Source organism: Leptopilina heterotoma, unplaced genomic scaffold, assembly GCF_015476425.1.
Source record: "Leptopilina heterotoma isolate Lh14 unplaced genomic scaffold, ASM1547642v1 Lhet_16, whole genome shotgun sequence".
Lineage (NCBI taxonomy): Eukaryota > Metazoa > Arthropoda > Insecta > Hymenoptera > Figitidae > Leptopilina > Leptopilina heterotoma.
In genome coordinates, this window is record NW_025110874.1 from 2121408 (window position 1) to 2137083 (window position 15676).

Here is a 15676-nt window from a genome sequence, read left to right on the forward strand (position 1 = left end):
CCTCTATGAGAGGAAGTAATAATTATGAAGAAATTACAGTAACAATATTTTTATAATATAAAATAATGATAGTATCAAGTTTTAATGATTATAAAACATGAAGAAAGCGATTATTCCGAGTCGAAGACTCGGAGTGATCGATATCTTTATGTTTTATAATAAATATTCTTATATGTTATTGAATTTAAAATTTTTGAAAACTTCAATTTCTGTAAAAAAATAATAATTATTAAATATTCATTTAAAAACGAAGTTATTGATGTTTTCGAGTAATTTTACAACTTTTACAATTAAAGAAATTCGTAAATAAATGTAATAGAACAGGAAAAAAGTCGTTTTGTCTGGAAATCAGGGAGTTTGGTAAAATTAAAAATAAAATTAAAATTTGGTAAAATATAATTATGTAGTTTTAAAAACATGGAAAAATTTCGTTTTTTAACCTGGAAAACTTGGAAAAGTCAGGGAATTTGAAATGAGGAAAAGCGTGGCAACTTTGTATTAGAATATAATTTTAGAACCTATTTCAACCTAAAAACCAGATAAATTAAAATTTTTAAAATATTGTAAAAACTCGAGATAGAATAACGGAATGATTGTTAGTAGGTCGTAAAACAGAGAGAGAGAGAAATTCTCGTCTTTTATTCTCGGTAAATAAAATTTAATTCATTGGCGAGTAAATTGATTCATTTTTAGATTTTCCAATATTAATGGACCACATTTTATGTCACATGCGGGATGCAAGTGAAACACTTTAGTATATGTAATAGTTAATGATGTATTTTCTGCGGTTTTGTGAGCAGCGTACACAGTTGAGTATATATCTATATTTATTTATTCCAAAACGTGTTTAGAATCATGAGTGAACGGTGAATTGTGCGGGAAGTTTAAAAGCAGTGGGACGGTTAGATGAGCGCGGCAGTCCGTAACCAAGGGTTGAAACGAAATACTCACAGGGATTGTTGTGTGCGAGGGGTTGGGCGCGGAAAATAGATGGGTGGATGACTCGTGCGGGGGTGTAGATAATAAAATGAGAATTACCGCTCGATCGCTATTGCAGTTCATCTATGCGAATACATTACACAACTCTTAATGAAGAATCTACTCCCTAATAAGAGTATACACTACTCGTAGACGATTATTGTCATTAATTGATTTTCAATACACGCCATAAATTTCACTATTCATACCTAGTCACAATTAATTTTATTTTCAAGTATATTCATTTTGTACTTTCTCTTGGCATTCGTAATTTTTTTTTTTTTTGGTAGGAAACGAAACTCTTTAGTTTCAATTTCTAGTGGAACGAATTTCATTTAATAGACTTGCCACTATACTACACTTAGATGAAAATATTTATCGGGATATTTTTTAAAACACGATTTTTGAATAAAACATTAAGTTAATTTACCAGTTTGGTTAAGTCAAATAAACTTTTCCCTTAAATGTTAAACACTTCTTTACTTTACTTTTTAAAATATGTAAGAAGCATATAATTTCTTATAATTGTTCAAGAAATAATGTGAATAATTTACGAACCTTCCCTTATAGTCTTCTGGATAAGGAATTAAGTATCCTAAAGGTGATGCTTTAGTTCCGTTGCCAACCCAAAAATGTGTATCGGGACCAGTTCCATCGTAAGAAAAATCTTTTATGAATATTGTCGATTCATCAACTGCGTAAACATCACCACTGATTCCGTGAGCGTAACTATTGAATTCTCCGATCTTTTTGCCATAGTTTCCTATTTGGGCATGTCCTGCAAAACAAACAATACAATTTCTTAATTATTTGTCAATTATATTTAAAGATTGGTATCATATGCAATAATAATTATATATAATTATAATATAATTGTATAGGGGAGAGGGCCCCAAGGTGGTCAGGGCCCTAAGGTGGTCACCCTAAGAAAATTTTTGTATATTAGTTAGTATCTTCCAATTTTTTTTTGTTATTGTTATTATTTGAGAAGACAAAGATTTTAGTAAAGTTTTGAGGTAAATAGTCGTATGAGTCTTGTTGTAACGTGAACGTCGTAAAATTTCTGTTTTTAAATGATCGAGAAATTTTTTTCTCAGGGTGTTAAAATCATCGAAATTAACCATTTTAAATTAGAAAAATCGTTATAATTATCTTTATATATCGTACAATAATATTCCAAATGAATATAATTAATATTGTGCTTTAAAAAATTTTTTCATTAACGTTTAAAAAATTGTGTCTTGGCCCTAAGGTGGACACTTTTTTGGCCCCAAGGTGGTCACTTTTGATTTTTTATGAAAATGTGTTTATACGCTATATTTATCAACATTTATCACTATGAATGTGAATTTTATCAATTTTTAAGTTTTATGATGAATAATAATGAAATAGAATTATTTTCAAAATTTTACCTGTCTAATACATACACAAAAAGTATAATTTTTGACGAAAGGACAAAGTGCAAAAAAAAAATGTAATATGTTTCTGTGATTCTGGAAAACAATTAATATTAAATAAACAACTTAATAATACGTTTTTTACATTTTTTTAAAACTTTTTTAGTGAATTTTTGTATGGTGACCACCTTGGGGCCACTTTTTTAAAAGTCGAATTTTCAACTTTTTTTAAAAAGTGCCATAACTTTTTTTTTATTAATGAAATGAAAAAAACTTTATGATAGGAAGTTAGGTAATAAGATAAAGTTTCAAACGCCGTATTATTGATCTTTATATATAATTCCATTTGAAATCTAGAGTCGTTCAAAAGATGGGTGACCACCTTAGGGCCCTCTCCCCTAATTATAAATTTATAATAGAATTTATTTGGAAATAATTTTTTGAAAGCAAAGGGATATATTAAATGAATATTTAATAATTATTATTTTTCCATAGGAATTAATATTTTTAAAAATATCACGTTCAAACCTTTTTGAAATTAAATAACTTATAAAAAATTGTTATAAAACATAAAGAAATCAATCACTCCAAGTCTTCGACTCGGAGTGTCATCCATCTGTTCACAATTTAATTTAATTAAAATTTTACTGAAATTTTTTAAATTGAAAACAATTTTTGAAAATAATTGAAAAGTTTTGAAGAATTTTATTTATTCTTTTAAAAATAATTTTATTCCTAAGAATACAATTATTCATGAAAATAATTGAATTCGTACACAGAATTTTTTTAAATTTTGTTTAAATAATTGAAATTTTAATAAAATTTTTGAAAATAATTGAATTTTTAACAAGAATTTTACTACCTTTTTATATACCTACCTATTTATTTCTCTGGGCGAGAATTTTTAAAAAACTTTGAAAATAATGTAAATTCTCCAAAGTATTTTATTACTTTTCAAAAAAATTGAATTCTTGTAATGAATTTTGATATTTATCAAAATAATTAAATTTTGAAAAAGAATTTTATTCAAAATTCCTTAAAATAATTAATTTTATGGCAAGAATTTTGTTGTTTATCGAGATAATTAAATTTTTTTGCAGAATTACTTAAAAATTTTTTTAAATAATTAATTTCTTGTGACGAATTAAAAGTTATTTATGAAAATAATTGAATTCTTGACAAGATATTCATCGACATTTTTGAAAACAATTGCATTTCTACGAAGAATTTTATTACTTTTGAAAATAATTGAATTCTTGTGATGAATACTGTTATATTTATTAAAATAATTTAATTTTACATAAAATTTTATTAAAATACCTCAAAATAATTGAATTTTTAGGAATAATTTTGTTATTTAAAATACCTAATAGAATTCTTTTGAAGAATTATTTATGTAAATATGTAAATACAATTAAAATTGTATTTAAAACAATTAAAGGAAATGAATTTATCATTCTGTAAATAAGTCAAAATAATTTACTTCTTTTGAACAATTTTATTAAGATGTTTGAAAATAATTGAATTCCTGTGAAAAATGCTAATATTTTTGAAAAATAATTGAATTTTTCCAAAGAATTTAAAAAAAAAAAATTTTTTTAAATAATTGATTTTTTCGAGGAATTGAAATCTAATTTTGAATAATTGAAATCCTGAGAAGAATTTTATTATTTATGAATATAATTGAATTATTGCGAAAAATTGTATTAAAATGTTTAAAAAGAATTGAATTTCTGTGAGAATTTTAATTATTTATAAAAATAAATTGAATCTTGCAAAGAATTTGATTCAATTGCCTAAAAATAATTGAATTTTTGGGAATAATTTTGAGATTTAACGACATAATGGAATTTTATGTAAATAATTAAATTCTTAGAAGAATTTAATTAAAATCTAAAAAAATAATTTATTTATTTAAAAAAAAATGTAATTAAAATTGTATTTAAAATAATTGATTTCTTTCGAACAATTTTATATGAATAACAATATTCATCACAAGAATTCAATGATTTTTAGAAGTAATAAATTTCTTCTTTGAAATTCAATTATTTTAAAAAATTCTAATAAAATCGTTCACAAGAATTCAATTATTTTCAAAAAAATTTAATAAAATACCATTCATACATTCAATTATTGTCAAAAATTTTAATATAGAATTGATGGAAAAATTTAATTATTTTTAAAAACTTTTCGCAATTGAATGATTTTCAATATCTACTATTTTTATAAAATTTCCAACAGAATTCAATTATTTAAAAAAAATTTTGTAAAAATCTTCGTGAGTATTTAATTCTTTTCATGATTAATAAAAATTTATCTGGACTTTAATTATTTAAATTAGAATTTGCATCAATTTAGTCGAAAGAAATCATTCATTAAAAAATTTCTATTAAATTTTTCGCAAGAATTAAATTATTTTTATAAATATTTAAATTCGTTGTAGGAATTGAATTTATTAGTAGAATAAAAAAGAAGTAAATATTTTTTATGAAAATTAGGAAAAAGTCAGGAAAATAAAAAATAGAACGGGTCAGTTTTGTGAAAAGTCTAAAACGAGTTTTTTTGTCTTCAAGTTTAATTTTTCGATAGATACATTTTTTAGTTTGAAAGCTCCTGTTTGCTATTTTTTGAAAATTAATTGTCGAGTGCGAAATCTGATAATTATAAATAATTATTTATAATTAAAATAAACATTATGTGACAATGTTACATATTTATCAATTGATAAGTTTTCACCAACAAAGTGCGAAACACACGCATTTTTTATATTATTGTTATGATTATAAAAATTTATTTTTACCTTTTTATTGGAAAAGAAAGCTATTTTATTCATTTTATTTATCTAAGCTATTTTATTCTAATAGTGCTGCATTATTTTGTAAAATGCTTAATTTTCAAAATTAACACCGTGCTGCAATGCTTTTCAATACCTCGTAGTTTACTGTGATTGATAATAAGTTTAATTTAAGCAAAAAGTTGGTATTATTTTTTAATTTTAAGTAAAATGATTAGTTTTTACCATGAAAATTTACAATAATTATTATTAAGGAGAAGATTTTATCAAATTAATCCAGACATCCAAAATGTTGGACCCAAAAATTGGACCATTATGGGTCTAATTTTAGTATAGCTTTGCCCCCAAGTTAAGACCAATCTCATCGGATTTTTCCCACTAGTTAGTACTGTTTTATTACTACAAGCATTATACGATATGTTTAAAAAAATGACAATTTAATTTCCGCGAAGAGGAGAAAGAGAAATTCTTTGAAGTTTCGAACCGGAAACGATCTCCCTTGAACACTAAAAGTTTTAATCTTTATTGCCTGATGTCTCCTCCTATCCTTCTCGATTTCTCGCTCATGCTCTCGTCTTTTATAGCTCTGTCAAGCAAGTAAAATGAAATTCATGCAAATCAACGAACATCCCAGTATTTCAATTCTCCTGTCTGTTAGCAACATTCTCGCGATTAAAAGCTGTATGTATATCACGATGCATCACTTTTGTATTGGGGCGATGATGCGTCTAGCCATTCTCACTGTGCCTGAACGTATATCTATTGTGTTGCATAAATTCTACAAGTGTACACGTTGTCCACTTAGCTATTCAAATTTAAAATCCGTCACTCATTCTGTCTGCTATCTCATATCGACAAACGCAAAATTGTTTCTTCTCCGTGTTTCAAAAATATTCCATCTATATAATATTCAGATACTTTGCATACATTATTAGTATACATCCTTTTAAAATTTGTTTTTCTCTTTGGTATTTTGTGAGTGAAAAATTTTAATATTTCGTCATGTTTTCACTCAATCTCTAAATTTGCTTCAAATAAATAAATTCTCTAAATTTAACTATACATATGAGTAGAATTGCTGATTCAAGAATTTACTGATTTAGTTGGTAAAAATTGCTGATTCAATCACTCCATCAGTAAATTCATTCATTGGATCAGGAAATTTTTAGGAATTAACTATAAATCATATTTAAAATTGAATGTACTAATCGACCTGTATTCAAGCAAATTAAATACAAGAAAACTTGTGAGTTTCTAAATTAAAGTGTTGCTCTCTTGATGCAGAGAATCATAATATTTACAGGGCTCGAACCAGTGAAAGTATTTAAAAATACGGACTTTATGGACCAAAAATGAAAAATTACGGACCAATTACTGACAAAAATATATAAGAGAATTTATAGTTTTAAGTAAAATTACTTAAAACAATAAATTAGATTTTTTCATAACTAAAAAACATGAAGATATTGATAACTCCGAGTCTTCGACAGGAGCGATCGATTACTTCATGTTTTATAATAATTAAAGATAGAGTGATAAAATCATTATCAATTCAATTATTTTTTTCAAGAATTTTTAACTAAAATTCTTCTTTAAATCGATTATCTATAATAATTTTTAATAATTTTCGAAAAAGTTCTTTGACAATTTTAAAATCCATTTCTTTACAATATTCAATTTTACGAAGTTTCAATTATTTGTAAATTCTTCAATTACATATGTATTAGAAAATAAAAACTTCAAATAATATTAAAAAAAAATCCGCAATTAAAATTTCTCAAAAAAATTAATTCCACAGAATTGTTAGTTAAAATTATGAAAAATTCAAATTTTCAAAGATTTGAATCTGAAACCTTTTCAAAATTTAATTATTTTTAAAACTTTACGCTCTAATAATTTTAATATTCAATTATAATCTAAAATTTTAATTGAAATCCATTTTTAAATCAATGTTTATGAGAAAATTTTACCAGAATTCAATTATTTAAATACAAAACAAACAATTTATTGAAAATTTATTGAATAATTACATATGTTTCTTAAAATTGAATTCTTTTAAAGAATTGATTGTATCAATCAATTTTTAAATAATTTGAATTCTTTTGCAAAATTTTTAATTAAAATAGTAGATATTAAAAACAATTAAATTAGGGAAAATTTTTGAAAATAATCGAAATTTTGCAAAGAAATTTATTAAATTTTTTAAAAAAATAATTCAATTTTAGAGAAGAATTTTATTATTTATAAAGATAATTAATAATTTACGCAAAGAATTGCATTAAAAATTTTGAATGCAATAATTTTATTCTTTAAAGAAATTTAATTAAAAAATTTATTAAAAATAATATTTAAATTCTAATAAATAAATTGTAGCAAAGGTTATTAAAAATAATTAAATTTCTTTGATAAATTTTAATAAAACTTTTAAGAATAATTACATTTTTCGAGGAATTCGATTAAAATTGTATTAAAAATAATTGAAATTCTGCAATGAGTTTTATTATTTATCAAAATAATTATGAATTCCTAATAAGAATTTTATTATTTGCCAAAAAAATTAAATACCTGTATAAAAATTTTATTATTTATGAAAATAATTGAATTTTGCGAAGAAATTTATAAAAAAAATGTGTAAATAATGAAATTCCTGTAAAATTTCCATTATTTTTTTGAAAATATAATTAAAGGTTTGTGTAGAATTTTATTAGATTTTTTTTAAATAATTGAATTCTTTTGGAAAATTTTATTACAAAATAATAGACTGATATTGGAAATGATTGAATTGAGGAAAAATTTTGAAAATAATTGAAATTTATCCAAGAATTTTATTCAAATTTTTGAAAATAATTGATATTTCGGAGAAGAATTTAATTCTTTTTAAAGATAATTGAAATTTTGACGAGAATTTTTAAAAATTTTTGAACATAATTGAATATTTGCGAAGAATTTTATTACTTTTGAAAATAATTGAATTCCTTCAATCATTTGTAATTTCTCTAAAATTATCCAAATTATATCGTATAATTTACGTACTTTACGAACCTTTTTCAATCGAATTATGGACTTTACGGACCTTTTTTTTAAAAAAAAAACGGACTTTTACGGACTTCAAGCAAAGTTACGGACTTTTACGGGATTTACGGACCTAGTTCGAGCCCTGTATTTATTATATTTTGAAGAAATTAATTATTTAAAACAATGTTTATAAAATTCTTATGAAGAATTAAAAAAAAATGTCACAAATTCACAGAAATTCAATTCTTTTTAAACATTTTAATAAAATTTTTCGCAATAATTCAATTAGGTATTTTCAAAAATAATAATATTCTTCTCAGGAATTTAATTATTTTTGAAACTTTTAATAAAATTCTTAGCAACTATTCAATTATTTTCATAAATAATAAAATTCATCGCTGGATTTCAATTATTTTTAATACAATTTTACAGGAATTGCTCAAAGCATGTAATTATTATTAAATATTTAATTTCAATTCCTCGAAAAAATCAATTATTTAAAAAAATGTTTTTATTAAATTCTTTAAAAGAATTTAATTATTTTTCAAAAATATTAGAATTTTTCACAGGAATTCAATTATTTTCAAATATTTTTTAATATAGTATTAGCGAATTTAAGGGGAGACCCCACCTTAATTTTGACCCCTTTAAAATAAAATTATTAAACGAGGCAATATTTTTTTTCTTGCATCATTTTTAACCTGAAAACATAAGATGGTCAAAAATATTTAATTTTAATTTTTGAAGAGGTTAGAATTTGTTTCTTCTGACCTATTGCATATTATTGCAAATCCATGCGAGAAGTCGTTTAGAATGGTAAAATATGCATGGGAAAAAATTTTCGTTAAAAAATATTAAAAACTATAAGAGAAGATCGATTTTTAATATTTAAATCTTTAAATTTTGCCGAAATTTCGGAAGTCCTGAACCTTTATTTTTTTCCAATTTGATGCTCTGAGTCGAAAAAACATAGTTAAAATTGACGATTAGCTCATGTTCATGGTAAAAACTATAAAAATCATGGCTTTTTGCATTTATTTCGGTATATATAAAGTATACCATAAAAGCTTCGGACAATGATTTTTATGGAATTTACCACGAAAATGAGCTAAATGTCAATTATAACAATGTTTTTTGAATAAAAGCATAAAATTACGTAAATATACACAATTTGGAAAAAAATTAAAGATTTACGGCTTTTGAAATTTCGGCAAAATTTAAAGATTTGAATATTAAAAATTGATCTTCTCTTACAGTTTTTAATATTTTTTAACGAAAATTTTTTTCCATGCATATTTTACCATTCTAAACAACTTCTCGCATGGATTTGCAATAATATGCAATAGGTAAAAAGAAAAAAATTCTAACCTCTTCAAAAATTAAAATTAAATATTTTTGACTATCTTATATGTTTTCAGGTTAAAAATGAAGCAGGAAAAAAATATTGTCTTGTTTAATAATTTTATTTTAAAGGGGTCAAAATTAAGGTGGGGTCTCCCCTTAAAGTAGAGGAAATTCTAAAAAAACAGAAATAGTATAGCTTTTAGTGGCTGAAAACTAAAAAAACCCAAATAGTAGCATAACGTGAAAAAAGTAGTAAATAATAGGTTTTAGTAAATGAGTGCGAAGCCTGAATTATTAGCCAAAAAGAAATCTAAAAATGAAAGTTTATAAAAAAAAATGTGACAGTTTTAGTAACTTATATGTCTGCACGAGAACAATTATAAAATATAATTATGCATGAAAAGTTAGTTGAAATTATGCTTTTAGCAACGATAATTGCAAACATTTTCGGGAATCTTGTAAATTCTGTGAAAATTCACTTGCACTTAATTGCAAGGCAGTAAATGCCACGGCGCGGCGCAGTAATTAATACATCAGACAGGTCTTTATCTAATGCATGAATCTCAGGAGCTTTTAGTGAACCCTTTTCTGTAGCTATTTTGTATATATGTGTTGGAGAATACTTTAACCTCGCACATTTTATAGATATCTGGTCTCGTGTATAGACTTTATGTCCATGTCCCATAGTCGACGTGGGCGCACAGGAAATTCCACCCTTACTTCCACCGAGTTGCGAGAGGTATTATAGTGATGTGACAATGAATGCAATGATCACTATCCGCCGGAGGGTGGACGCCCCAGTGCGACGTGGCAGTACGCTAAACTACCCCTGACTGGTGTCTAAACCGTAGTCCCTTTTATTATATGGCTCTGAACGGTTATTGGATTGTACCGTGCTATTTGTTGGCTGCCACGCTAATGGCTCCATAATCACCGTCACGAATTAACGCATTTACTTCCTCCATCCACTTTTAATCCCATCATTCCACCATACTTTTTAATGATATTTATTTATTTAGAAATGTCAATTTCAAAAATTAAAACTTCTATTTATTTTCAGAGAAAAAGAACTTTCTCCAAACAAAGTCCTTTGGAAATTTTTATAATTATATTTTTCGCCCACCGTGACTTGTCAACTTTTCCCTTCACCAAGTTATTAAATTTATACAGTTTGTTTACTATTTTTTCCCCTTTTTTTGTCTCGTACTTTTTAATATAAAATCTCGTGCGGATAAGAGGCAAGTCTGACGGGAAAATGTCTTCGAACGGGAAGTATAACTTTATTATGCTCTTCTTACTTTTTTTCAATTTTATTTACCATAGTATTATAATTATTTAAAGCAAATTCTTTATTGGTAGCATTTTTATAATTAATTTTATATTTTGCCCCACTCTCCCCTACATATCGTATCCAGGGTTGCCACGCAACATGAAAACCTGGAAAACCTGGAAATGTCAGGGAATTTTAATCGGAATCCTGGAAAATTATTCTTTTCTAAAGTTATTGTGCTTATACTTGAAATATAATTAAACTTAAATATTTCAAAATTAATTCGATTTTAAAAGAGTTGCGTTTACAATTTTCATAAGTACAGATGAATTAAATTTCTTGAAAGAATTAAATTATTTTCAAAAATTTTGATGAAATTCTTTTTAACAATTCAATTTTTTCAAAATAATTTTAATAAAATTCTTCGTAGAAATTTAATTAATTTCAATAATTTATGAAAATTCAATTATTTTCAATATCTACTATTTCAATGAAATTTCACAAAAGAATTTAATTAGGTATTTAAAAAGAAATATTTTTAAAAAATTCATCCGAAGATTTCAACTATTTCCAAAGTAATATAAAATTCTTCGTAGAAATTCAATTATGGTCAAAAGTTTAAAAAAATTAACGTCAAAATTTAATAATTATCAAAAATTTTAATGAAAATTCTTGGCAAAATTACAATTATTTTCAAAAAATTTTTTCAAGTCAATCAAATTTTTTACGGACATTCAATTATTTTTAATGCAATTTTAATCTAATTTCTCAAAAAAAGAAATTATTCTTAAAAATTTTATTCAAATTCGTCAAAGAAACTCAATTATTTTCCAAAGCTTTTTCCCATAATTTATTTATTAGAATTTAAGTATTATATTATCAATACATTTTTAATTAAATTTTTTGAAAGAATTAAATTATTTTCAAAAATTTTAATGAAATTCAATTCAACAATTCAACTTTTTTAAAAATAATTTTAATGAAATTCTTCGTAGAAATTTAATTAATTTCAATAATTTATGAAGAATTCAATTATTTTCAATATCTACTATTTCAATAAAATTTCACAAAAGAATTCAATTAGGTATTTAAAAAGAAAATATTATTAAAAAATTCGTCTCAAAATTTCAATTATTTTCAAAAGTAATAAAATTCTTCGTAGAAATTCAATTATGGTGAAAAGTTTAGAAAAATTATCGTCAAAATGTCAATTATCTTTATAAATAATAAAAATTTTTTCCAAAATTCAATTATTTTCAAAAATTTTAATAAAAATTCTTTGCAAAATTTCAATTATTTTCAAAAATTTTTCTCAATTAAATCAAATTTTTTTTTACAGAGATACAATTATTCTTAATACAATTTTAATCTAATTTCTCGAAAAATGAAATTATTCTTAAAAATTTTATTAAAATTCGTCAAAAGAATTTTAATTATTTAAAAATTTGTTAATAAAATTCTTCATGAGAGTTCAATTTTAAGAAACATTCAATTATTCAATAAATTATTTATTTGCATTTTATTTGTATTTAAATAATTGAATTCTCGTAGAATTTTCTAATAAAAATAATTAAAAATGAATTTCACTGAAAATTTAAAATTATCGTCAAAATTTCAATTATTTTTAAATAAATAATAAAATTTTTTTCCAAAATTCAATTATTTTCAAAAATTTTAATAAAAATTCTTTGCAAAATTTCAATTATTTTCAAAAACTTTTCTCAATAAAATAAAATTTCTTTTACAGAAATTCAATTATTTTTAATACAATTTTAATCTAATTTCTCGAAAAATGAAATTATTCTTAAGAATGTTATTAATAATCGTCAAAAGAATTTTAATTATTTAAAAATTTGTTAATAAAATTCTTCATGAGAGTTCAATTTTAAGAAACATTCAATTATTCAATAAATTATTTATTTGCATTTTATTTGTATTTAAATAATTGAATTCTCGTAGAATTTTCTAATAAAAATAATTAAAAATGAATTTCACTGAAAATTTAAAATTATCGTCAAAATTTCAATTATTTTTAAATAAATAATAAAATTTTTTTCCAAAATTCAATTATTTTCAAAAATTTTAATAAAAATTCTTTGCAAAATTTCAATTATTTTCAAAAACTTTTCTCAATAAAATAAAATTTCTTTTACAGAAATTCAATTATTTTTAATACAATTTTAATCTAATTTCTCGAAAAATGAAATTATTCTTAAGAATGTTATTAATAATCGTCAAAAGAATTTTAATTATTTAAAAATTTGTTGATAAAATTCTTCATGAGAGTTCAATTTTAAGAAACATTCAATTAGTGAATAAATTATTAATTTTTCTATTTAAATAATTGAATTCTCGTAGAATTTTCTAATAAAAATTGATTTAAATATGAATTTCAGTTAAAATTTTAGATAATAATTGAGATATTAAGCTCTGAATTTTAATTAGTAAAAATACTTTCTAATTTGAATTAGTGACAGACTTTTTGCTTTTGAATTAGCAAATTTTACCAATAAATAGTCGTTTCTACTAATTTAATAGTAAAATTGATTAATTCAAAAGCAAAAATTCAGTCACTAATTCTAAAATAGTAAACATTTTTACTAATTCAAATTTAGAGAGAAAGTATTATATCGTCAATTTTTAGAAATAATTAAACTTTGAAAAGGTTTCAAATTATAATCTTTGAAAGTTTAAATTTTTCATACTTTTAACTGAAAGTTTTTATTTTCTAATATATATTTGATTGAAGAATTTCCGAATAATCGATGAAATTTCGTAAAATTAAATTGTAAACAAAGGGATTTAAAATTATTCAAAGAAATTTTTCAAAAATTATTAAAAATGAATGAATAATTAATTTAAAGAAGAATTTTAGTTAAAAATTCTAGAAAATAATTGAATTGAAATGAGAATAATTTTTATGCAGTTACAGTAACAATATTCTTAAAATCTAAAATAATGAATTTTATCAGTCGATCATCTTTCTATTATTATAAAACATAAAGATATCGATTGCTCCGAGTCGAAGACTCGGAGTGATCGATTTCTTCATGTTTTGTAACAATTTTTTTTTAAATCGTTTAATTTCAAAAAGATTTGAATTTGAAATTTTTGAAAATCTGAATTCTTATGGAAAAATAATAATGATTTAATATTTATTTTAAAATTTAAAAAGAAGCAATAGAACATTTTTCTGAGTAATAAAGAATTACTCTTTAGAGTCAAGAAGTAACAATTTTGTCTGGAATTTAAGGGAAAGTCAGGGAAAAACAAAATTAAATTTTTGTTGGCAACAATAATGTAGTTTTAAAAACCTGGAAAAATTCCGTTGTTTAACCTGGAAAACCTGGAAAAGTCGGGGAATTTGAAATGAGCAAAAACGTGTCAACCCTGCTATCAAGTTAATATTATTTTTTTTCCATGTAGTATAGTTTTTCACCAAAGGAAACATTTTTCAAAAAATAATAATGTCACCAAAAATTAATTTCATATAATGCAGTATGATATTTAAATATATCCCATAATAATACGAAAGAGAATGAAAAATTGCAAAACTTTTTTCTTTGTAATCATATGGCAATATGTTGAGTAAATTTAATGCGTGCTTTTTCAACGCTCAAAGCAATAAGTATACAATATGTTTCATGCCACCGGGTACAAAACTGTAAGTTCTATATATCACCAAAGGAAATTCCCAAAAGGCCTATGCTCAAGCCGAAGGGCTGTTTACTCTGATCAAATGTTGACCAGGCTCCCTATGCATCTCGAGGATCATATCCTGTGCTTTTCAAAAAAAAAAAATGTCTCATCTTTACTCATCTTCACTTTACTTTTCCTCTGCTTCTCGGACCAATAATAAATTTTAGCTAAAAATAACAAATCTTCATTTACTATTTTTATTTAACCAATATGTTATTATTAAACTAAAAATAAAAATTTGTTATCAATTTATTGATTGCTAAAATGCCACTTTTATTTTTTAAAAGATAACCGCAGATTCGTATTCTGCGACCCCAAAAACCCCCGATTAACAAGTTCCAAGCAAATTCAGTCGATTTTTAATTTTCATATCAGCCATATTGGATCCGCCATTTTGAATTTTTAAAAACTGACTCAAGATTCGTATTCAGCGACCCCAAGAACTCCCGAGTAACGAGTTTCATGCAAATTCAGTAAAAAGAAAAAGAGGTGACTGAGAAAGGGTTAAAACTCGAAGAATCTTTAACAAAGAATGATGTTTCACCTGCAATTGGTTTTTAAATTTTTGATAAATATGAGGCTAAGTTATGAGTAGAAGATACAACAGATGAAACAATTGGTCTCTAATTTTAAACCGGTATATGAATTTTAGGAGGAGCATAACACTTATAGAAACAACTGAACCTTAACATTTGAATGTGTAAGATACAGAACTATTAATATATCCTTTTTCTCCCAATGCTTGACAATATCATTACTCTTTAACAGTAGGTACAAGACCTGTTCTTTATCTAACATATAGATCACTATTATCAAACATATCAGAAACTACATGAATGTAATCAGATTTATTAGTGACAACTGTGATATACTACCATTATATGCTTGAAGTAAAAGCAAATCATTTTGAACTTTTTGAAATTTAATAAAAATTTTTAATTTTTGTTTCAGTCTAAAACTCTAAACCACTTGGTGGATGATTTGTCATCATCTCATTGGTAACTTTTACTGATTGCAAATTAAAGAGCACGCTGAAAAGTTAGAACATTAACCTTAGCAACCAAATATTTGTTTGATTCAATCAAACTCTTTCTAACAAAAAAATTGTTAAAAAAATCCGATAGAATTCAGACTAGTGCAAAAAAAAGCATGAGAATAAATGAAAGGGAACCTTTAAAA

The 15676-nt window shown here is 23.7% G+C and overlaps 1 protein-coding gene across 8 annotated transcripts in view; it reads right to left on the reverse strand.

The window, feature by feature from the left end:
- Positions 1–15676, reverse strand: part of LOC122498809 (protein Skeletor, isoforms B/C) — a 123123-nt gene that overhangs the window by 55647 nt on the left and 51800 nt on the right. For all 8 annotated transcript variants that reach the window (XM_043606728.1, XM_043606730.1, XM_043606727.1 and 5 more), the window contains one exon: positions 1537–1756. In XM_043606728.1, the coding sequence (XP_043462663.1) occupies positions 1537–1756 (220 nt within the window). The remainder of the gene's footprint in view (positions 1–1536; positions 1757–15676) is intronic.